The sequence below is a fragment of the Chiloscyllium plagiosum genome, unplaced genomic scaffold, assembly GCF_037043375.1.
Source record: "Chiloscyllium plagiosum isolate Xiang-an unplaced genomic scaffold, Cpla_swu_hap1 HiC_scaffold_16, whole genome shotgun sequence".
NCBI classification, from domain to species: domain Eukaryota; kingdom Metazoa; phylum Chordata; class Chondrichthyes; order Orectolobiformes; family Hemiscylliidae; genus Chiloscyllium; species Chiloscyllium plagiosum.
The window spans coordinates 36,853,052-36,877,283 of record NW_028270154.1 but is presented as its reverse complement, the minus strand read 5'-3'; the positions used below and the strand labels follow the sequence as shown (position 1 = coordinate 36,877,283).

The 24,232-nt window shown below is 41.9% G+C and overlaps 1 protein-coding gene and 1 long non-coding RNA gene across 2 annotated transcripts; one reads left to right on the top strand and one right to left on the bottom strand.

The window, feature by feature from the left end:
• Positions 1-13,659: 13,659 nt before the first annotated feature.
• On the bottom strand, positions 13,660-19,278 carry LOC148147516 (uncharacterized). The gene is made up of 2 exons (XR_015759724.1): positions 19,141-19,278; positions 13,660-14,066 (listed from the first exon to the last, which is right to left on the bottom strand). It is a non-coding gene; the product is annotated as an uncharacterized LOC148147516 (long non-coding RNA).
• Positions 19,279-19,455: 177 nt separating this feature from the next.
• On the top strand, positions 19,456-23,497 carry cxcl14 (chemokine (C-X-C motif) ligand 14). Its single transcript, XM_043703483.2, has 4 exons — positions 19,456-19,738; positions 20,110-20,215; positions 20,345-20,458; positions 22,711-23,497. Exons 1-4 carry the CDS (start codon positions 19,672-19,674, stop codon positions 22,724-22,726), a joined length of 303 nt encoding a protein of 100 aa, XP_043559418.1. The 5' UTR covers positions 19,456-19,671; the 3' UTR covers positions 22,727-23,497.
• The last annotated feature ends 735 nt before the right edge of the window (positions 23,498-24,232 follow it).

The following is a 24,232-nucleotide window of genomic DNA, read 5'->3' as shown; positions in this document are numbered from 1 at the left end:
CATAATCCAGTGTTGGTCTATGTAAAGGGTGGTTCAGCAGGTAATTGAAGTTTTATTTCCGTGGTGCCAAAAAGAAGGACTTCTCTCGACTTACAGAAAGAACTGGGACAACTCCACACTGGATTTCCTAATTCCTGGGAATTGAGACTGTCACCCTCATGTCAGTACCTACCCCACTCCCCACCAACCCACCATGTCACACCCTCTATACTTAACTTCTTTCAGCCCAGAAACTACCTTCCATTCCGATGGCACAGGACAACGGATCTATATCAGCACTCCACAGTTTCCATATGCAGACCACTAATTTTACATCCATGAGGCCCCAGAATCAAAATAGGTCAGGTGTGCGGCCAGGTTTGGTTTTAATTCTCAACAAAAAGCCCGATCCACGCTGGGTGTAATTATGGTTTACACAAAATTGAAGCACATCCAAGCTTATCTGGCTCTAAGCATATCTAAAGGGGTGTGGTATATATATCTTTATTGCTAAAATAGACAAAAGAATTTAATTCTGTTGCTAGCACAATTTGTTTTGTTTGTACTGATTAATAAAATAGTTTTATCTGGAGGATTAGTTCTGTGCTGTTCTAAGTGTTGGCAGACATTGAGCAGTTTCCAGTGCAAAAGACAAGCACATGAAAATAATTAGCCAGTTATCTGCAGCCAAAATAATTGGGTCTTATATGTTAATGGATTGAATAACTGTTGACATTAAATACTTACAAATCTAAATATGCATCACTGTGTAGCATGCAACAGTAGTTATTGTTAATAAATTCCTAGTCCCAGTGCATAAGAATTTTCTGTTGCTATGGTATTGTCTTAAATCAGGCTCAGATATATGGAGTAACAAAGTAGTTAAGTTTTTTTAAAAATCTCTCTGCACACCCAGTTTCATTTCTGTCTGTTAAACCTCTTGATTGCTTGATGGAGACACTCCATATTATTTTGAATGCTAAATTTTCATTAAAGTACTGCAATGCAAATTTTGTTTTCCTTTTCAGACTGCACGTTATTAAAGTAACTTCTGGGAATTCCTAGTTACTGACCCCATCCCCACCCATTGCCACTCCAATCCCTTTATCCCTGGCCTCCTGCGCTGTTACTTTGAAACTCAATTAAACCTTGAGGGACAATACTGTGTTCTTCCACCAGGCACATTAAGGCACACTGGTCTAAACACTACTTTTAAGAATTTCAAATTTCATCTTCCCTTGGAAAATAAGTGCAAATAAAGCAAGTTGGCTGTGCCAGTGTGTCTGAGAATGAGATAATTTGTAAGTTAGTGCTTCGGGTAGGAGACAATCACATCTTTGGGCTGTTTGCAATGTTTTCCTTTTATCCCATTCCTAGACCACTAAATTATATTCCATTTTGTCAATTTTCCATTGCTCGTTAAGTCCTTAGATATTCTTTTCCATCCATAATCACTTCTTCTTGGTTAAAAAATTCTATTTCTGCTTTTTCTTATTATTAACATCTTTGTTTTCTTGAATTATTTCTTTTTCCCTTTCCCCTTTTTTCCTCTTTATTTTTTGTTGCTATAAGCTGTTCACCTGTAACTACTTCCAGTTTTGATGAAACAATATTGGCCCTCTCTCCATTACATCTATTCAGACCGATTGAGTGTTTGTAACATCTTTGAAACATTTTGAGAGTATTGCTTTTGTTAGCAAAGTGGGGAAACCAAGGCAGAAGAATAAGATAAATTAACTGATTTCTGAATCAGTTTTGATCATTTGAAAGTGGCAATTAGTAAAGTGATGGAGAAAATTGAATCCTTAAAAATATTAAGTCAGAAAATAGCATGATTACTGCACACTAAACATTTAGACAAAAATTACATAAGTAGTATTCCAAATGTATTAGGAACTCAACTTTGACATCCTGACAAATGGTAAATGTGAGATCGAGTATGGCAGTAATAATATTCCACAGTTTTTTTTTGGATATGTCTATTTATACAAATAGAATAGCTCCTAATGTTTAGAATGCGTTCCATCTTGCTTGATATGCATTTTTCTTTTCTCTTTAGCCTTGGAATATGACTGACATTAGCAAATCTGTATTTATTACCTATCACTGGCTTACTTATTGCGTTAATTGTCCACCTCAATATCTGCAAAGTACATTGAATTGGATTTTATAGTCAGCACCACACAGCTAGCAATTCAACATTTGCCCAGAAATCTTCTGTGGGTGTTTGTTCTGGAACCCACAGTTAGAGTATCTCGATTTGTATGATACCGTAACTTAAAGCTCCTTCAACAATTAGATTGAAGAGCTCTTGCCAAAACATGCTACATCAGAACCAAAATTTATCAGTTCAATGCTGATTTCCAGGTCAAATCATGTACAGTATACACAAAAGGGAAGAAAGCTGGGTTCAAGGAAGAGTATTGCATATTTGGTCTTTTATTGGCTATTTCTTCTAAAGTGAAAGCAACTTACAGCAGAGGTCATATGTCTATAGCAGGCCACAATTGGATGATGTACTCTCCAAAATCCACCCCACTCATTAATAAAGAAAACTACATTGTTGCCATTACAGGTTATCCAATATACATGGCCAATATGAGAAATATTATTCATGACAAAAAGTTTGTTAATGCTAGTCATCATACTTTTATCATCATCTGCATCAATCATCCATAATTTCTAAAGTGTTCAAGTCTTTTAATACCATGAGGGTAAGTTGATGGAGTAGTCCAATTGGTATCTGTTTGCTTTTGGGTGATATTTCTTCTCTAGGAAGTGTTTTTTTTTTCATTTAATTTAACGCCCACACTACCACCTAAGTGCGGTAGTGCTTATTTTATCCCCAACACCCATGGTGTGTGTGTGCAGGTGTGAGACACAGTGAAAGACACAAAGTGCACGAATCTTTATTCAATTTCCACCACCAGGAAGATAGGAAAACACTCTAGGAAGTGTTAGCTCTGTAATGAATGCTTGATCAGAGTGTGGCACTTAACTTTTCAAGTTCAATGGGCTGAAAGTTTTTTTGATTGGTTGAGTGTGAGTCATGCTGAGTTTGGTGGAATGGTTCTCGTTGTGGGATCAAGTGATTTTTCTTGCCACATCTTATGAAATTTACCACATTAATTGGCAGTTCAGCCCTGATAGGGAGTGTCACTCCTCACTTCCACCCTATCTTACCAAGTCATTTCTGGTGGAACTCAGCACATACTGGCGATTCCAGAATTGAAAGCCATGCCTCGATCCAGTGCCAGTATTAAAAGGCCAGAGCTGTCCAGCACAATACCTGACATTTGCAGTAGACATGGCAGTCAGGGATAAATTGATATCCCTCTTCATGGGCAGGATCCTGGCACTCCCATTGGATGGAGTGGCACACAGATGGGATTTTGTCTTTCCCTAGGACCAGCAATGGAGACATGTCAGCTTGGTTCAAGTTTGCCACCCAGCCAAGAGCAGTCTAACCTGCCTGGATGAATGCCCAGCACTGTAAGTAGAAGGTCAATATCTTTCTCCATTATGACAATGTAAGTACCACCTCTTGTATCCCACACCTCACACTCACTCACTCTCCACTACTGGACTCATTTTCTGCCAAGGCTCATGGTCTACCACCCTCACTAAAGAAATGTAATATCTCCCCCACTCAATCTCATACATCCCCAAAAAGGCACCATTAAACCTCTACATGGCCTACTCACCCACTTGGAATACCACCCCACCTGCCTCACGAGTAATAGTAGTGCTATTCACCTTCATTTCTCCTTTCACACACCTCTCTCTCATCCCAGGAGCAAAACAGCTCAGAGTAAAATAGTAAGAGTCAAAATGGGTGGTAGGAGGCCATCTTTTGGGTCCTAATCAGCAGAGCATCTTGATCCCGACCACCCTGACCATGGCCTGGACTGGTATTAGAGGCACCTTTGGCTTCCTATGCCAGGACCCCTGGTGTAATGGTTATCCTCTTTTACTGGACTGAAGAATTTTGACAACTGTGACAAGTTTCCTGGTTTTGTGTCTGTACAGCAAGACAATAGGAGTAGGAGCCTGGCTGAGGGGCAATGTGAAAAAAGGCCAGGCAAGGGAATGGAATATAAGGATGCTCCAAGCATCCAGCTAGGCTCCAAATCAATGAGTGCTCTGACAAGAAAAGAGCCCAGCTATGAAGTGTAGCTCAGTCCCTGAGCTGGGTGCTTGTCCCTGAACACAGTTTCTTCGCTAAAACATTACAATGATATCTTCTAGTGGAACCTGGGATTCTGCACTGAATTTCAGAAACATCCCATAAGTGGATCAAAGATGTACCACGTGGGCTCTTGGAGGCTGACACATACCAATGCCTATAGATGTGGGGTGAGCGTTCAGCCAATGCCTATGTAGAGTGCCTGAGATATTGGTGCCCAATGTCGAACATGGAAGTATTATAGAGCCAGCAACAAGTTGAACCCACCAAGAACTTGCTCTAGTTTCCATGTTGCATTTTCCTAACAGCTAATTATATGGTGCATTTGGCAAGCTGTGACATGTTGTGAAGGAAAAGGCTTTGCAGGGCAATTTACACAGTAACTTCCTGATATCCATATGTACCTGCAGATTTGTGGTTGCCAGAAATTGCTATCTGATTTAGTTCTCAGTCAGCATAAGCTCTGGTATTTCTGTATCATTTCAACTGCAAAATTCCAGGCCATTAAGTATATCTATGGCTTTTTGCATTATTGTGTAACAAAATAAATAAACCAGCTTCACATGAATTTCTGACTCACTGTAAAGTAAATAAAGTGATTTTAAAAATTCCATTGGATTTGTAAATCCACCTCAACATTTCCCTCGTAAAATCTGAACGTCAGCAATGGAGTCACATTGACAAATATGGTGCTGAGGGAGGATAAGTGGCATGTAAAATCAAGACTGAGCATAAACCTGGGTAAAAACATTGTTGGTGTTTAATGTCAGTTTGGTTTAGCATTACTCTCACCTCTGAGTTTGATCATCAGTAGAACAAGCTGCAGTGTAGGCATGAGTACATAATCCAGGCCGACAGTACTGAACCTAAGGAATGCTATCTCATGGATGAAACTTTAAAGCAAAATCCTGTGAGCCTGATGAAATAGACCTTAAAGAGTCTTCACTACTATTTGAAAAGGGCCGTAGATTTCTTTCAGTGCTTTAGTTAACTTTCCTCCTTCAGGCAACTCCAGCTAAATTTAACAATGTCTTCATTTATGAGACTTTATTATGCAAAACAAAGATTAGCTACCATGTAGATTTGCATAGCAATAATGTGTTCTTCAAGAAATTAACCATTGATTTTAAAGCGGTCAGAAACATTTTGGTGACATGAATGTTACCAAATAATGCGAATAATGCAAATTCTGTCTTATTGGAAATCTGGCACAAGTTTAACCATTCAGACAACAAATAAGTAAATCATTACATTTTCAAGTTGGTGGTATCCGGAAGAAGCTGGGTTGTGATTACCATTTTCAGTGATATAAGAAAATTCATGGCTTCATTATCAATCTTCTGTTAAATTTCACGGCCACAAAATTCAGCTTTTTGGTGCCTGTCTTTATTCCTAAAATGGCATCTTAAGTGCAGGTAACCATTTCTGGGACCAGCTGTGCCAGACACCATCTTAGAGAGTGAGTGAGACATTAGAACACAAAATGTCTGCAGGAGACATATGCAAAGCATGTCGATCAAGATGGCAAGCAACACATAACACTATTTAGAGCTTACTGTTCTAGTTTCTTTTTTATAAATATTGTTATTAAAAACTTGTTCAAATCTTTTAGAAAGCAACTAGATATGAAAAACAATATCAAAATACAAGAAGATAGAGGTAGCACAACAATGTCATATCACAATACTATTAATGATAAACTACCTACTATTCTACCAGAACAAATGTATCTACTTAAATTAAACTAAACTACAGTCAAATTAAATAAAAATTAAATTAAGCTGAATTGAAATCAAATTAAATTATATCATACTTTTTTGTTTCTATTTCACTCACTACACCTCCACTGAAGCTCCCAGCCCTGAGAGCACCAGTCATTGCACCCATACTTTTTCTTTCCCCCAGCCTCCCCTCCCAGGGCTCCACATGTGCCCAAACTAATTCCCACAGCTATATCATGGCCCTAATTAATATTTCCAATTAGTCTGCCTAAATATAATTTAGAAAGGGCCGCCACATCTTATAAAACTGCTCCGTTTTGTGGTGCACCAAATTTGTGAGGTAGTCTTGGGGAAGATACTCCATCACCAGCCTGCGCCACCCCATAAGACCTGGGGGGTTTTCCAATGTCCAATTCATTAATATGTTCTTCCTCACACATTGGGTAAGAATGTTACACAGTCTCTTCCCATGTTCCCCCAGAGAGGGCAAATATGGCAACCCCAGAAGAAGAAATACCGGGTCAACTTTGACTTCAATTCCCAGGATTTCCTTCAGCTCCCTTACTGTGGCACTCCAGTATATCTGGACCTTGCAACATGACCTGAGGCAGTGTGTAAGAGTGCTTACACTAATTTTACATTTGGGACACGCTGGAAATGTTCCTCTCTTGAAACTAGGTAGCTTCTCTGGCGCCATATGAGCCCTGCGTAACATCTTCAATTGCATGGCCTGCGCTTTGTTACTTATTGAGATTTTCTTACATTTTCCCATATATCTTCCCATGTTTCCAATGACGTATCCTCTACGAGTTCCCTATTCCAAGTCCTACAGAATCTCTCCACATCTTCTAAGGCATGTCCTTTCTGTACTAACTGGAAGAGCGCCCGTGCACTGGAGTACTCTTTTCTCCACATCTGACTTGCAAGACTGAGCCAGGAGCATGGTCTTCCTCTGTATATAATCCGTTGTCTGAAAGCACTGGAAAAGGTCCCTATTAGACAATCCATATTTCTGACTTAGTTGGCTAAATGGTATCAAGACATCCCCCTCGAATAAATCTCCCAAACAAGAGATTCCCTTATTCTCCCATAGCTTAAAGCCGGAGTCCATTACCATAGGTTTAAATCCTTGGGCTCCCACCAACGGGTAAGCAGTGAGGTCTTAAGTCAATTGCCCTCATCTTGTCTCATTATTCTCCGAGCTTTCACCGTATTCAAATTGATTGGGCTCTGACACTACTCGATCACGGATTTCATCTTATCCATGAATAATAGATTAACTAGGGGACATCTCGACTGTGAGGCTTCATTGTTGAGCCAAATCAACTCTGAATCCCCCCATATCCAGTCACTCATATATGCTAACAGGGCGCTTATTTGATATTTCTTCAAGTCGAGAAGGCCCACCCCACCTCACCCTGCGGGAGCTGCAATTTAGTAAATTTAATTAGGGGGTGCCTGTGACACCAAATAAAGGACCCTAGCCAACCATTGAGACTCCATAACACTCGTCTGGGTAGGAAAAATGGGAACATTCTCATGGGGTACAAAAGGCGAGGAAGAACATTCATTTTAATCAGGGCTATTCGGCCTAACCATGATAACGATAATCCCTCCCACCAGTGCGATCCTGTTTTATCCTCTCCAGTAATTGTACATAGTTAGCTTTATACAACTGGTGGAAGGCCAGGGTAATAAACATTCCCAAATGTAAAAAACCTTTTGACGGCCATCTAAACAGGAACTGCATTCCATTCTTCAGATCAGGCACCTCCACTAATCCCCACAGCAGATTGGCTTCCGATTTTATGTTGTTGATCCTGTATCCCACAAAACTGCCAAATAAATTAAGTTTTTGAGTCAATCAAGGAATGGGACTTCTCCAGATTGGCCAAGAACAAAAGGACTTCATCAATGGTTAGGGTGATGATATGTTCCCCAGCCCCACCCTTGGCGCCGCTATCTCAGGATCCCTGCTGATATCCTAAACTAATGGCTCAATTGCCAAGATAAATAGCAGCGGTGAAAGAGGACACCCCTGTCGATTACCTCTCCTAATATTAAAGTTATCTGACTTAGTGCTATTTGTGATGACTGCTGCCTTAGGATCATTACACAACACCGCCACCCATCTAGCAAAGACTCCCCCCAGACCAAGGCGCTCTAGGACCCCAAACAGGTACAGCCATTCTATCCAGTCAAACACCTTTTCTGTGTCTAGGGGGAACCACCAAACCCGGGATCAACCTTTGCTGCCATATCTGCACTATGTTCAATACGCTCCTGATACTGTTGGAGGAGCTTCAGCCTTTTATAAAACCCACCTGGTCTTCTTTTATAATAAAGGGCAATATCTTTTCCAACCTCAGGGCCAGCACCTTTGATAGAATTTTAGAGTCTACATTCAACAAGGTTATTGGTCTGTTTGAAGCTAATTCTTCGGAGTCTTTCCCCTTCTTTAAAATGAGGGAGATGTTAGCTTCATTAAGAGAGGGCAGAAGACTACTAAAAGTGGCTCCACCAACACATTTATGAATTCAATAGACAATAGGTGCAGGAGTAGGCCATTCAGCCCTTCGCGTCATCGCCATTCAATTTGATCATTAATTCCTTATAAAACTCAGTCAGGAATCCATCTGGCCCTGGTTCCTTGCCGCCCTGGAGATGCTTTATTGTTTCCTGCACCTCTTGTATCGTCATAGGTGCATTTATGGGGGAGACCGGTTCTGCTTTTATACTGGGGAGGTCTAGGTTCTCAAAAATGGACTGCACTCTCACTGCACCATCTTCGCTGCCTTCCAACCGGTATGACTCTGCAAAGTATTCCCTAAACCTATCTTTGATCTTTTACAACTCACAGGGTAACTGTGCCAGCCTTCTCTCTAATAGACATAATGGATTGGGAAGCATTTTTCTTTCTGGCCAGAAATGCCAGATATCTGCCTGGCTTATTTGCAAATTCAAACAATCTTTGTTTCGCAAAGAAGACTTCTTTTTTTACCACCTGTGTGTGCAATGAGTCAAGAGCAACCCGGAGAGCCTTGACCTACTGCAGGTGGACTAATGAAGGCCTGTTATAATATACTTCCTCAGCTACCTTCAGCCAGGTCTCCAGCATCTGTTGCTGCTCCTCCCTCTGCCTCCTTCTAGTTGTTGAATATGAAATGATCAGGCTTCGTAAATATGCCTCAGTGACCTCCCAAAGTATTGCTGGATTACTGGCCGTATCCAAGCTCCAGAAGGCCCTGAACTCTCTAGTAATGTACTCAACAATTTTGCTATCCCTTGACAGGAATGGGTCCATGCATCGGTGCCGTGCATCTATTCCGCCATCTTTGATTTTAACATCTAAATACACTGGTGCATGGTCCGAGATAGTTATATTCCCAATTTTGCACAACAATGTTCTGTCCAAACAAACCAACGGCATAAGGAACATATCAATTCATGTGTGACACTTGTGTGGGTTGTAATAAAAAGTAAAGTCTCTTCCATTAGGGTGGAGATTAGATTAGATTAGATTACTTACAGTGTGGAAACAGGCCCTTTGGCTCAACAAGTCCACACCGCCCCGCCGAAGCGCAACCCACCCATACCCCTGCATTTACCCCTTACCTAACACTACGGACAATTTAGCATGGCCAATTTACCTGACCTGCACATCTTTGGACTGTGGGAGGAAACCGAAGCACCCGGAGGAAACCCACGCAGACAAGGGGAGAACGTGCAAACTCCACACAGTCAGTCGCCTGAGGTGGGAATTGAACCCAGGTCTCAGGCGCTGTGAGGCAGCAGTGCCACCGTGCCGCCCACAAATCGCCCTTTCCTTCCTAAGGCATGACAGCATCTTCCTTTTTTTTAATGGGGGAATGGCTCCCTTTTACATTCCAGGTGCACCACCTGAACAAATCACTAGCCATGGTTGTCCAGGGCAGCCCATGGTTTCCCAAGAGGAGGAAGCTTATCTGAGGTGCAGCAAGTGAAAAAGACATTGGCTCTGTAAAGTCTAAAAACTACTACAACTAAAAAACTAACCACTACATTTAACTCAAACAATCACCCAAATAAACCACAATTCATTAGCGATCTCTCCCCTTGCCCATAGGGGGCAATCCTCCCAATCCTTGCAACCATCCTGGTTCCTTCCAGCTGAGGCTGCACCCCAGTCCCAGGCAATACACAGATAAAGAAAACATGTTATTTACATTCTGAGACTTAACAATGGATGGCCACCCATGACTACCCCCCCCCCAACAACACACACACACACACACACACACACACACACACACCTCTTCTCGATACATCTTAACCACAGGTATAGCCACCCCCAATCCAAAAACAAAAAGACACAGCAAAAAAAAACCCAACAATAACCAACCGACCAAAATGATAAATAAATCAGATTTTACACCAAGGCAGTACAAAATCTATAAAACCGATTACCACAAAAAGTAGAGAGAGGAGAAAAAAAGGGGCAGAAAAAGTAAAGAAAAGCTATACCATTGTCCACAATGGTGCCCCTTCCCACCTTACCCTGCAAACTCCCCACTCTTGACCCAAGTCCTTTATTTCAAAGAGTTCACAAAGTCCTTTGCCTTTTTTTGCTGAATCAAAATTATATGCCATCCCTCCGTGAGTGAAACGCAACACAGCCGGGTACCTCAAGGAATATTGAATGTTCAGATCGCTTAATTTTCTCTGAACTTCATCAAATGCCTTTCTCTTCTTAATTATGGCTTCTGAGAAGTCTCGAAAAAACATTATTCTTGATCCTTTGTATATTAAAGTCTGTTCCCAGTCTTCTTGCTGTTTCAATCACTAATTGTATTTCTTTACAGTGCTGGAGTCGCCCTAGGACCTGCGCATTGCGATCTGGTGGGCCCACTCCAAACTCACCAGGCCCAACTCCAACTCCAGCCCCAGGATCTTCAGCAGCCAATTCTCTAGGATACCAATGAAGTCCTCACCTTCCTCACGCTCTGGGAGACCCACGAGTTTTTTCTTCTACTTTTGTTTTCCAGATTGTCCCCTTGTTCCTGAAGGACACGAACCTGGTTTTCCAGTGTTCAGATCCTTCCTCCCGGGACCTCCGCTATGGTCTCTGATGCCGCAGTCCTCTGCTTCACTACTTCGGTCCAGTGTTTGAATCTCCTGCTCATGCTTCTTCAGCATGGCAGATATTGGCTCCATCGCTACATTAATCTTTTCTCAGAGTTTGGCAAACTCCGAGAGTAAATGCTGCTGCCCCATTAAATTGAAAAGGGCCGCCCCGGGGGTTTGAGCAATGGCTATGAGCACCCCCGTCACAATAGGGGAGTGCCCAGCTTGCTGTACTCCTTTTGCCCCTTTTCTTTTATTCGCCTTCATCCTGATCTTAGAGCTGTCAAACCACAATTCTAACAGCTCCAGGTGCTCAGTAACCTTTTATTTTCAATTTTTTTCCGAGGGGTGGTTAACAAGGTGGGGCAGAGGTCCACTTTGACAGGGGATATGACACAGAGCCCAGCACAGCATATCACTCAGACCGTCGCCATCTTGGATCCCTACTGTTCTAGTTAACACTCTATCTTAGTCTCACACAGCTAAATATCTGTTCAGCAGCAAGAATACCAGTGCTATTTAACAGACAGTGAAAATCCTTCAGATTCATTACGAATTGATTTTGCTGGCCTTTATTTTGACTGTATTTCCAGAATTGTTTACTATATATTAACCTGCTTACAAGTGAAGGACTCATCCATCTTCTATACTAATTACTAGTAAATCCTTAGTTTTTAAAAAAATTCTGCACGTTTTTATTCATTAAAAGTATCTTTGTGTATTGATTTAATCATAACTACAATTTGACAATCATAGTTCCATTCTGTACAGTAGCGCATCAAGGAAAAAAACAAACATTGGAGTTTGACTCTATCCAAGAACCCATAGACCTCTCTTATATACAGTACTGTATTTACATACATTTGAGGCAGCATGAGGGTCTGAAAACTGAACAGACCCCCATTTACCTTCAGCAGGAAGATCTTAGATGGTGGTCTTACCCCCACTACGTCTTGCCGGCAGCTGCCTCAAGCTTTAGTGCATCCCTCAGCAAATAGTCCTAGACCTTGATTGTGCCAGTCTGCCACACTTGGTTGCGGTCAACCTCTGGTTCTGGAAGACCAACAGGTTCGGGGCAGACCAAAGAGCATCTTTCACCGAGTTGATGGTCCTTTAGGCACAGTCGATGTTTGTCTCAGTGTGTGTCCCAGGGAGCACCGCATTGAGCACAGAGTCCTGCATCATGGAACTGCTCAGGACAAACAGGAACAAAAACCATGGCATCTTTTTCCAGACTTCTTTTGCATAGGCATATTCCAGAAGGACGTGTGTGATGGTCTCGGCTGCCGTCCCCTGAAGCTGCGAGGGCGGCTGCGGTGGCACAGACTGACAGGGTGCACATAAAGGATCTGACAGGTAATGCCCTTCTCACCAACAGCCATGTCCTGGGGTTTGTTGGAAACAAGGCATTCTGTCAAGTTACTTTGACAGTCTGCTTAGGGAACCATGCGAGAGGACCCACCCTCTCCTTTTCCCTCAGGACGCTTTGGAGTAGTTGAGGCTTCCTCAGTAAATGCTTTCAAAGCTAAGATAGATTTTTTTGAATAGTAAAGGAATTAAGGATTATAGTGAGAGGGCAAGCAAATGGAGCTGAGGCCACAAAAAGATCAGCCATGATCTTATTGAATGGTGGAGCGGGTTTGAAGAGCCAGATGGCCTACTCCTGCTCCTAGTTCTTATGTTCTAATGCTGACCACTTGCCGACGGACCTGTGGTCAAAGGTCTTTGCAAATTTCACCATAAATAACAGGTGATACGAAATGGTCCAACTATTGAAGCATTCCATGGCAACAAGACAAGTCTCATCCTTCGCAGCACTGGAGACAGGTAGAACCTCAATATCCTTATCTGGCTCTTACATGTGATTCCAGATCCATAGCAGTGTTGTTGGTTCTAATCTCCTCTGAAATGGCCTGAGTAAACCTTTCACTTCAAGATGCAATTAGGGATGAGCAACAAATGCCAGCTCAGAGAGCAATTCCTACATCCCATGAAAGAATAAAAGAACAACTGTGGAGGAAACTTGTTCCATGCTGATATCTGCAGCATACAGATGAGATGGAAGCAGTCTGAGTTTACATGGTGGGAGGCTGACCTTGCATAATCTCAGTCAAGATTAGAGTGATGCTGGAAAAGCATAGCAGGTCAGGCAGCATCCGAGGAGCAAGAAAATCAATGTTTCAGGCAAAAGCCCTTCATCAGGAATCAAATCTTGACTGTAATCTCCAGCATCTGCAGTACCCACTTCTGCCTTGCATAATTTCAGTTTGAACTCCCATTGTGCCCCATTGCATGGTGTCTGCTTGCGTTTCTTTGCAAACTGTGATATCAGATGGTGTGTAGATAATAAATTTAAAGTAATATTGCAAGTTAGAACTGAACTTAAGTGGCTATAGAATATTTTGTTCCTGGTTATACAAAGTTAATACAATTATGAAGATAACTGAGAATTAAAACATCAGAACAAAGATTCACTATTAAGGGTTAAAATAAAAGTTCAGAGTGTGGTTGTAATTGAAATGCTTGGAGAGCTGGCTAGTAATATGTTTAAAGTCCAATAGCACTTTGTTAACTTCCATTTATATTTGCAACAGCATTTCAACATATCTTTCCAATTTTAGAACATGAATTAAAACCCAAAAACAAATGCAATTGTGTTTCATTTCTCTCCAGTCTGAGAATTTAATACAATAGAACATTTTTGCAATTGTGATCATTCTTTGAAAACTGAAAAAGAATAATAAAGATTTTGGAGACTTCTGAACATCTTTTCACTGCAAGATTGGAAGTATGTGATGTTTTAAATTATTCTTAAATTACAAACATATTAGCTCAACTTCACAGAAACATGATGGAACAAAAGGAGAATTGTTATTCTAAAGAGTTCTTTCAACAGATAATAATCAGTCAATGAAACTGCATAACAATCCAGAACAATGCTGGATTTGTTATTTTGTTTTATGTGCTCCAGTGAGAATTCACACTCGAAATTTGGAATATTGAAGTTGTGCATCAGCAGCATGAGGAAACTCAGCCCATTCTTCTGAAGGTGCAAGGGGTCAAAATACCTGCAGATTCTGAAATAAAAGAATGAGAAGATGTAAATAATTATTCCCAGGTTGAAATTAAATTTAATTTCCTCTAGAGGCCCTAACCCCCCCAGATGGAAAATGCTTTGACATATTAAACCTGGCTGTTGACAAGTGGGGTCATGGGTACAAACACTGGGAAGTGTGCAGTAGGGAGGGAAAGGGATGGAAAAGTTGATAATGAACAGAGCTAAATGGGTAGAGGAGGACATATGAAAAATACTTCAGTGGACACATTTGCAAATTATCATCAGGGAAAACTACCACATCAGGAGTCGATTAGAAGTATGAAAGTGTACATTGATATAGCGGGTAATTGGAAAAATGCTTGGAGAGGTTGGGAGAAATACAAAAGCCTAGTACAGTTGGGAGTAAGAAGGAATCACATCAGTGAAGACTGAAAACTACCTCAGCAAAAACGTTGGAAGGTTCTTGAGCAGGCTTGAGGTAAGGAAGCAACTAAAGTGGGTGAAGCAGGAAGGGGGTGGCACGAGTGGAATGAGGGCTCCAGTTTTCCAAAAACATTTTTTGATGTCTCACCAATTATAGAATCTCAAGTTTATTACTCTTCAAAGACGCTCCTATTCTATAAGATACATTTTACATCACTGAAAGAGATTATAATGTTTCTGGGAAACAACCAGTTCCTTAGTAGTACGGGCAAAATTTTTCATGTCAGTCAGAGCATGCATTGAGTTGTGCAGTGGTTGAAATTGCATGGCTTCATCCAGATTGCTACTGTAACTGGTAGATACTTCGCAGAAACCTTATTTATGCATAGACATTAAGTTTTGCTAAAGTTATCGCTGTTGAGATAGTGAAGTTCCAAGACATTCACTTACTAGGTTTGTTCTTATGGTATTGCTAACATTTCTGAAGCTTGATATTCACAACTCTTTTTAGAGTACCATCTAAACGTTTGGATATTGAAGTGTACATGAGTTTTCCATGCAGCACCATAAGGACATAGGAAATAGGAGGAAGAGTAAACAATACACCCCCTCGAATCTGCTCCACCAATCTTCAATTTCAATTCCAATTTCCCACTGAAGTCTGATACCTCTTAATTCTCATGCATTCCAAGGCTCTAGGATAATGGGATGAAAAAAGCTAGAGATCCTGATGCAGGGCTTTTGCCCGAAATGTTGATTTTCCTGCTCCTTGGATGCTGCCTGACACACTGTGCTATTCCAGAACCACGCTAATCTTGACTCTAACCTCCAGCATCTGCAGTACCCACTTTCGCCTATATCCATTTAGATCCCCAGCACATAGAGTCATAGAGTCATAGAGATGTACAGCATAGAAACAGACCCTTCGGTCCAACCCGTCCATGCTGACCAAATACCTCAACCCAAATCTAGTCCCTTATGCCAGCACCTAGCCCATATCTCTCCAAAGACTTCCTCTTCATATACCCATCCAAATGCCTCTTAAATGTTGCAATTGTACCAGCCCCTACCACTTCCTCTGGCAGCTCATTCCATACACATACCATCCTCTGCATGAAAAAGTTGCCCTTTAGGTCCCTTTATATCTTTCTCCTCTCATATAATATCCTCCAGGCAAATTCCCTAGCTTCAAGGAACCAAGGCCAATAGCTTATTGGTTCAATTAAAGCCCAATTTAGAGGACACTCTATGACAATTCAAGTGTTTGACTGATATCAAAATGACCCCTCCTAAAATCAATACGGGGAAGAAATGCAGCAACTTTATCAATCACTCACAAAGCGAAGGGCTTTCCCATCCATCCCGATGTCCCTACTGGCTTTGGGTCTCTTTAATTCATGAATCTATGCAGGATGCCTCCATGCTGAGTTGCCTTCATGCCCTCATTTTCCTTAGCAGTGCTAAATTTTCCTGGTAGGCCGAAAGACCTGAAACCTTTACAGGCCCTTTTATTTGGCATGAAGTCTTAGAACCTTGTGTAACATCATTAATATGATGATGAGTGCAGAGGTGGACAATCAGGAGAACACTGCCTGAAAGTCTGTACCAGTGAGTAAGCTGCCTATATGTTTGGTTCATTTGGGCCAATCATCAGGTTCCCAATGCCCACCAGAAAATTCAGTCCCAAGAATCTATTGATCACAGCATTGAATATACTCAATGGCTAAGCCTCTGTAATCTTCTGAAGTAAAGAATTTCAAAGATTTGTAACCCTTCATCGGAATAAATTTCTCAACTCAATCTTATATCAATGAAATCCTTATCATGAAACTATTCCCTCTGTTCAAGACTCTCCAGTCTATGAAAAGAGACTCTCAGCATTTGTCCTACAATACCTTATGTGTTTCAATGAGATCACTTCTTATTTCTCTAGAGTCTAAGTCCATTCTTCTCAGTCAGGCTTTATAGGCCACCCCTTTCATCTCAAGAATAAACTTGGTGAACCTGCATATACTCAGTTCTAGTGCAGATATCTGCTCATGGCAACAGTACTTCAGGTATTGCATCACCAAAGCTATTACTGAGATTCCAACCTCTTGCAACAAAGGCAAACATACTATTTGAGATCTTAATTGCTTGCTATAACATCACATACAGTTTTCAAGCATCATAAACAAGTACACTCAAATCCCTCCAAACCCCAACATTCAGCATGTTCACACTACTTGAAAATACTTTAGTTTTCTATTCTTCCTACCAATGTTGATGAACATATCATGTTAAATCAGGACATTTTGAAATGGAATATTGTGTGACCTCCCACCATATAATTATTTGGGTGGATTAACCCAGGTCAGAGGTGATGGATACATGCAATCTTGAATTGCCCTGAGAAGATTGTCAGGTTGGTGGGGTGCCAGCTGGGGCCTCTAGGGTCCTCAAGGGTGCCAGGTCTCTATGGGGGCTCTGCTGGGAGTCAGGTTGGGAATGGGATGTCTGGTCTGCAGTGAGGTTTCAGGGTTGGAACTGAGGGTTAGAGGATGATCAATGGCAAAATGATGTGGAAATTCAATGTAATAGGTAATCAGAAGTTAGGACAATTTTCCCTAGGTATCTACATATGTAAGTAAATCAGAGTTGGAAATGTTTTCAGATGGTCCCAGGAACCTGGTAATTGTTCATCCAAAGTTTTAGCTCCTGGCTAATTCCCACAGAGTCAGTTGTGTTAGAACCTGTGCATGGTCCCAAAATCCAGTTCCAGCCTACATTGCCACAATGGCAATATTCCAGTCAGAGATCTGGGTCTATGCTGCCTGTGTTTTTGGGTGTGTAAAAATATAAATTTCAGCTGCTACTGCTTTATATTCTTATTTAGTTTTCAATGACATTTTCATGTTTAAACTGAGTTCACCATAGCCAGGTTCATGACTCTTCCTGAAGCAGAGATGCTGTCATGTATTCAGTGGACTAACAGCAGAACTGTCTTGCTCGCACAAAAATAGATTCAACCTTACACTACTTGGCCTCTTTGGCTTTAATAATCCAAAGAATTGTTCTGAGCATATCCTTTATTTAGCATTATAATCTCAGCAGATAGTAATGCTTGACAGGTCAGATCTGAGAATGAAAGCTGACTTGAGAGATTATGTATTTCATTTCTATAGCTGGTGACCATGAAGATTAGTCATTGAAAGCTAGGTTGTGTATATCCTTTAAGAATAGGTGATAATTTACTACACAAAAAGAAAAAAATCAAACAAACCAATACGACAAAAAGTTCATTCTTTTTTCAACACCTTAAGTTTTAACTGCATCCTCTCCATTTCGTTTCCTTAGATAGCAGAGGCAATTTTACTATTTCTTTCCAAATCTCCTGGCACAAGCCTTTCATAATTCTGAAGGCTTTAGCTTTCACAGTTCTAACAACTTGAAGGCTTCTTTCCAAACTCCCAGCTTGGACGCTCCACAAACTAGCAACCCTTTGCTGATTCTCTGAATAAAAGGAGAAACGGTTCTACCTTCTGAACTAAGCTCTTGAGTTTTTTGAACTCAGACCTTGAACCTTCTCTACTAGAGTAAAAACAAAACCAATGTTTTTTTTTGGTCTGTAGTAAACTTAGTAATATCATCTACTAATACGGCAGGAATCCTCCCAGACACTTGACCGCAATCATGTGCTTTATTGGAATTGATAAACTTAGGTCACTAACGTTCTGACTGGTTTTCTAAAGGAAACCTGCATGGAACTGACCTACATTTTTTATTTTGAAATGTAAATCTGAAAACATAACATATAATACAGCAGTCATCGCGATATCCCACCATTTCCAGGCTAAAGTAGCAACTAGAGTCCTTGATTTGGTGATTTCAAGTCCCAGATACCTGTCGTAAACAGTTACTTTGGGCATCCAACAACAGATTCCCTTCAGGTTATTGGGCAATAAAACTGCTGCCCCATTTTGAGGCATTGACATCAAAGCTAAGCACAACAGGTTATAACTGTTCACTATTTTGTACACCTGGTGATCATGTAACCACCAACTATTGTTGTAAAAATCAATCTAGTTCCTGAATGTCCTTACCTGATCTGGCCTACATGTGACTCCAGACCCACAGCAATGTAGTTGCCTCTTTATTGCACTTTTAGTAATTAGAGGAGGGTTCATTTATTAAGTGATGCACACATCTCATGAATGAATTTTAAACATCATAATAGCACACAAATATAGCAGATAATCATTTAACCTATTATTTATGAATGTAAAAACATACAAATTAGGATGACTCGGTCATTCAACTCCTCAAACCCGCTACACCATTCCATAAGATCACAGCTGACCTGATTCTTACCTCAACTCCACTTTCCTGCCTATTCCTGATATCGCTCCTTGACAGAGCTAGCAATTAGCCCACAGCCCTGCATATGTATCCTTTTTCAAATGTGTATCGTATATATCCCATACCCTTAGAAAGTGACTTATATACACAGAACCATGACAATCTGCCCGGGAGTAGAAGGTCAATGTTTCTTGGAGAAAGTGAGGACTGCAGATGCTAGAGATCAGAGTCAAAAAGTATGGTGTTGGAAAAGCACGGCGGGTCAGGCAGCAACGGAGGAGCAGGAGAGTCGACGTTTGGCGCATCAGCTCGTCATCAGGAATGCACCATACCTTTTGGTCAATGTTTCTTGTTGGTTAAGAATCTTCCAGTTAGTTTCGCTCTCCTGATATTTTCATCATTCCTTTGGCTTGTTTTTTTTTCAGCGGTGCAAGCCAGTTTTGAAAACGTGCCCTCACATCTGCTCGCAGTGGGGCTGTTGGGGAGAGGGTGAGGGGTGCAGGGAGCGCAATCTGAAGGTTTTTAAGAGCTGATACCTGCTGCCCTGGGCTGGGTTGGGCTGGGCTGCTCCTTGCACCTGCTTCCCTGCCCGTCCCCCACCCCCCAAACACTCCTCCCACACTGCCGCCTGCCCGGGCCCCAGCCCCACACCGCCGTCCTTACCATTTGGTCATAACTATGATTCGCGGAATTGTTATGCATAATAATTAGGCTTTATTATAAACCGGAGCGGATCGAGTGGCTGCGCTCAGAGAGAGAGCGTGTGGTGGAGTCTCGGTCTCTGAGCTCGGAGCCTCGACCTAGGGGGGGGGGGGAACCTGTTGACCGTGAAGACCCTACACAGATCGCTGCCAGTGACCACCATGAGGGGCTTGGTCGCCGCTGCCCTGCTCCTGCTGCTGGTCGTCATTTGCTGCATTGATGTGGAAGGTAAAGCCGGCTTGCCTTGTCTCTTCCTGTTTACCGAGCTGCCTGCAGTTCCTCTCAGGAATTCCACTCTCCCTGTTCAAAGTTATAGACCACGAGGAGAATATTTTGAGCGTGTTGTTGAATGACTCCTTTAAGGCCATTCACGTCAACACTTGCCTGCTGGAGCCTCCCGGTGCGAACGCAGGGATTCGTTTCCAGTGTGTTCTAATCGGATTTGTTTTGTTGTTGTTGTTTTTGAAACGTTTTTGAGTACAGATGTTAAACCCTGAGCAAATACCGATGGCTGGCCTCCTGGCGTATCGCTGGTGTTTTCTCCTGGGTTTTCAATGAGAATATTTTTTCGTTTCTTCCCCCCCCCCCCCCCCCCGCAGCTTATAAATGTAAGTGCAACCGGAAAAGTCCGAAGATCAGCTACAAGGATGTCAGGAAAGTGGAGACTAAACCGCGTTACCCCTACTGCAAGGAAAAGATGATCTAGTGAGTACAGAAATCTCCCGCTGGTGTTAACCGTTTCAGAATGTACTTAGGATACCAGCAGTGTTCAATTCCTTCTGCTGCGTGGTGTGCCCTGTCATGTCTCTCCTAAACACTTTGCTTCCTTCTCAGTGTCACCATGAAGAAAGGAGCTCGATTCAAGGGTCGCCAGTACTGTTTACATCCCAAACTTCCGACCACCAGGCATCTGCTCAAACGGTATGAAACCTGGAGGGAAGATCTTCGGTGAGTTATTCTCTCTCTCTATATTTATATATTTCGCTATCAGTTCTTAGAAAAAAAAATTTGCTGCAACTTTAGATGGAAATGGATGTTTGGGTTTTAAATGAGATCGGTGGTCCCAGTGGTGTCTGAAAGACTTCATGGTTTGAGGTTTCTGCTGTTTATGTGGTAGGGGATTCGGATAGGTTCTCATGGGTTTTATTTGATTTTGTTTGGTTTCTGGATTCTGCAGTATGTTTCCCGGCTAGACTGCCAGAGGGACACATTTCATCCTTTTCCTTACTTTCTTATCTCCCGTGGGATTTCTGTAAAAGCTTAAGCGGACGGCAGGGAACGTGCACAGAAACTAACGGCATAGGCTTATCTCCGGCTGCTCATGTGGCCAGTCCTTAGCGCATTTGCTAAGTATTTACATTAAATGTGGGATTATTCTTAATTTGGAGATGCCGGTGTTGGGCTGGGGTATACAAAGTTAAAAATCACACAACACCAGGTTATAGTCCAACAGGTTTATTTGGAAGCACTAGGTTTCGGAGCACTGCTCCTTCATCAGGTGGTTGTCTTATTCTTAATCGGGATTCGGTTCATTACAAACTCAATGGAAAACTTCTCGAAACAGCAGCTCGCCTTTTTGAAATTCAAATACAGATTTGTTCAATCCTGTTGCTTTGAGCCTAATTATAACTACAAAATTTGACTCCTCTGGAGATTGGGAGTCATCCAAGCGACATCTTGTAGGTTATCCAACTCTCAGCTCTAAAACACCAAGTGGATTTGGGGACCAATGTGTTTTGCTTCAAACTAATCCGGTGGCCAGAGCAATAACTAATGTTTGGCTCATTTGCTCCCCGTGAACTGATGTTAGTTGTATACACATGTGCAGAGATCAACAACAAACCCCATCAGCAAACCTGCATTTTCACTTTCTCCCACTATCGAACAGCCAAACACCTATTGGTTTTCAATTGCTGGAAAAGCTCAGTGGGTCTGGCAGCATCTGTGGAGAGAAATCAGAGGTAACGTTTCGAGTCGAGCGACCTTTCCTCAGAACTTATTGATTTTAGCCGTGCTCCAGTATACTGCAGCTGGCAGCGTCAAACCAGTGTCCATGGGGAGTACAGTAATGGGTAGACGGCAGCAGACGGCGGCAGCATCTAGGTCACAGTCTCACAGTCAACCAGTTCTACAGGAACATGGTGCTGGAACATGGCAGAGCGCTGCTGCTCAATGGGGGAGACCTCTCGAATAGCAAGGACCAAACGGCACTATCTTCTTCCTGTGGTGCTTCTCACGGGACTGGGTATCGGACACTTACTGCAATTCAAACTCCAAGATAGGAATCTGGGATAATTACAAAATGGAATTTTAAAATTTACTATTGTAAACCATGGTTAGCAGAGTCTTAGAACACAATGGATTTGCCTCGTACACCTTTAGAGAGTGAGATACATCTTTAAAGTGTTTTTTTAGATGAGATCAGGAAACAGGACCTTCGTCCCAACAAGTCCACACTGCCCCTCCGAAGGGTAACCTACCCATTTCCCAACCCTATATTTAAATCCTGACTAATACACCTAACACTATGGGTAATTTAGTGTAGCATATATTTTGGATTGTGGGAGGAAACCTGCACAGACACGAGGAGACTGTGCAAACTCCACGCAGACACTCGCCCGAGACGGGAATCGAACCCTGGCCCCTGGCGCTGTGAGCCATAGCGCCGGCCTAGTGGGGGAGGGGGAAGCAGGGGGTGGCTCATGTGACGCAGTGGACCAGGAGGTGGACCCTACCACTGGACCAGGAGGTCAGGGTTCAAGTCCCAACTGCTCCAGAGGTGTGTAATAACATCTCCGAAAAGCTGTTAGAATCATAGAATCCCTACAGTGCGGAAGCAAGCCATTCGGCCCGTCAAATCCATACCTACCTCTACTGAAACCCCTCCCTCTGTAACCCTGCGTTTCCCATGGCCAATCCACCTGCACGTCTTGGACTGATTCGAAATAAAAATAGAGTGTAATGAGATGTTGGGCAAGTGATTCCTATGAATGTTTCAGTCCGTGACCGCGCATACTCGATTACATAAAGGGATTGCATAAAGGCCGCTTACCTTAAGGAGAGGGCCTTTCTCATTTGATATATGATTTGACGTTACCGATACGTTGACTTACAATACATTCTATTAGAAACTGCCAGAGTCTCAGCTGAAATGAATGGTTTTTTTTCTGTGTTTTTATTGAACCTATTCTCTCTTGCAGGGTTTATGTGGAGTAAATCCCTCTCCTTTTCCTAATTTCACTACGAAAGTCTGATGAAAGGATCTCCGTCTCCAGCACAATTGAGCCCTTCTCTCTCTCACACACACACACACACACAGGTCAGTCATAGCAGCCGGCTCACATTGACAAGCAGTTTGCGAACTGTTGTCTGCTCCGTGCTCCAATCTCCAGACTCTTTTCGTCTCTGAGTGTGTGGGTACAAATACACGACTAAAAGCAAACGACTTTCTTCATTAAATATGACTTAACTTTGGATTCCATTGCCCGATTTATTGTAATATTTAATGGCCCACTTGCGACTTTAAACGGTTGGACTAATTCCATTTTATTTGAATACCAAGAGCTCGTCTTAAGGGGACTGTCCTGTTGTAGCGAAGAAAATCATTTAAGAAAACACTATATTCTGCTTTTGTCTCTTGGGGGGTGGGTGGGGTTGGGGTGAAATCAGTAATCGCATTTGGAGGCAATATTAAAGATAATGGGTTAGGCCCATAGAAAGCGGTGCAGTTATAGCTGCGCTTTCATATATCTGTATTGCTGTCAAGTTGTATTCATAATCGCAATCTACAGTACTGTCTGTAAGTATAGCAGCGTTGACACTTTGTGGCTCGAATGAAATTCAAAGTATTTTCAAATAAAATTTAAGAAACTGCAGACAAGTTTTACACTCTAAGAAAACTGCAAGTGATTAAGGTTTCTAGTCATTTTGTATTTACTGTGCTGAGAATGCACGAGTTGTAATAAACGTGTTCCTGTTTAAAATTAACTCAACGGCTCGTTTCAGAAGGTATTCAGGTTTTACGATTTTCAAGATATACGCAAGTTACAGCTTTTACTGTGAATAATTACTAAAGTAATTAGAAATGGTGCATTCCTTTACCTGCCAAGGACATTTACCTGCAGCTGGAATTGGGTATGAGTGTTCGCCTGTGTAACTAGATCAAAGCCCCCCCCCCCCCCCCCCCCCACACACACAAAGCAAGACGAGACAAAATGGAAATTTGAGGGGAAAACAAGTTACGTTCATCAAAAACGCAGTCTACACATTCTGGTCAATTAAAGCGTCTTTCCAAGGCAAACTACTACCCCACATACATCAAATATTTGCACAGGCAGCTTTTGGGAGAAAAATCCCACCTGCCAGTCATTCCCTAAAGCTCCGTTTCATCGTATCAGCGTTTTCCAACATTACAACTGATGCATTTCCAAAGTAGTCCTCCTCATTCTGTTTGAGAGCTTGCATTGGGCATACTGTTAATAAGGTTCAATGTCAAAATCTTAGGAGTACAATTTTGTTTTTATTTCGCTTTTAGAGCTAAGTCGGAAAAGCATTGGTTTCCTTAAATACAAAATCTTATTCAGCTTTTTGTAATTACATGACTTCAATCAGAAATCACCAATTAGAATTCAAACTGAAAAGATATTCTACCAATCCTCAATTTTGATTATTTGATGATTGGTCAGTAAATAAGGCAAAACTGACAAATTAAAATAGTTTTCC

What these genes read in the sequence shown, in the direction of transcription:
- cxcl14 (XM_043703483.2), top strand. Translation starts at nt 19,672, where the DNA reads ATGAGGGGCTTGGTCGCCGCTGCCCTGCTCCTGCTGCTGGTCGTCATT. An exon ending in TTGCTGCATTGATGTGGAAG is followed by an intron (nt 19,739 to 20,109) that starts GTAAAGCCGGCT and finishes CCCCCCCCGCAG; the next exon opens with CTTATAAATGTAAGTGCAAC. An exon ending in TGCAAGGAAAAGATGATCTA is followed by an intron (nt 20,216 to 20,344) that starts GTGAGTACAGAA and finishes CTTCCTTCTCAG; the next exon opens with TGTCACCATGAAGAAAGGAG.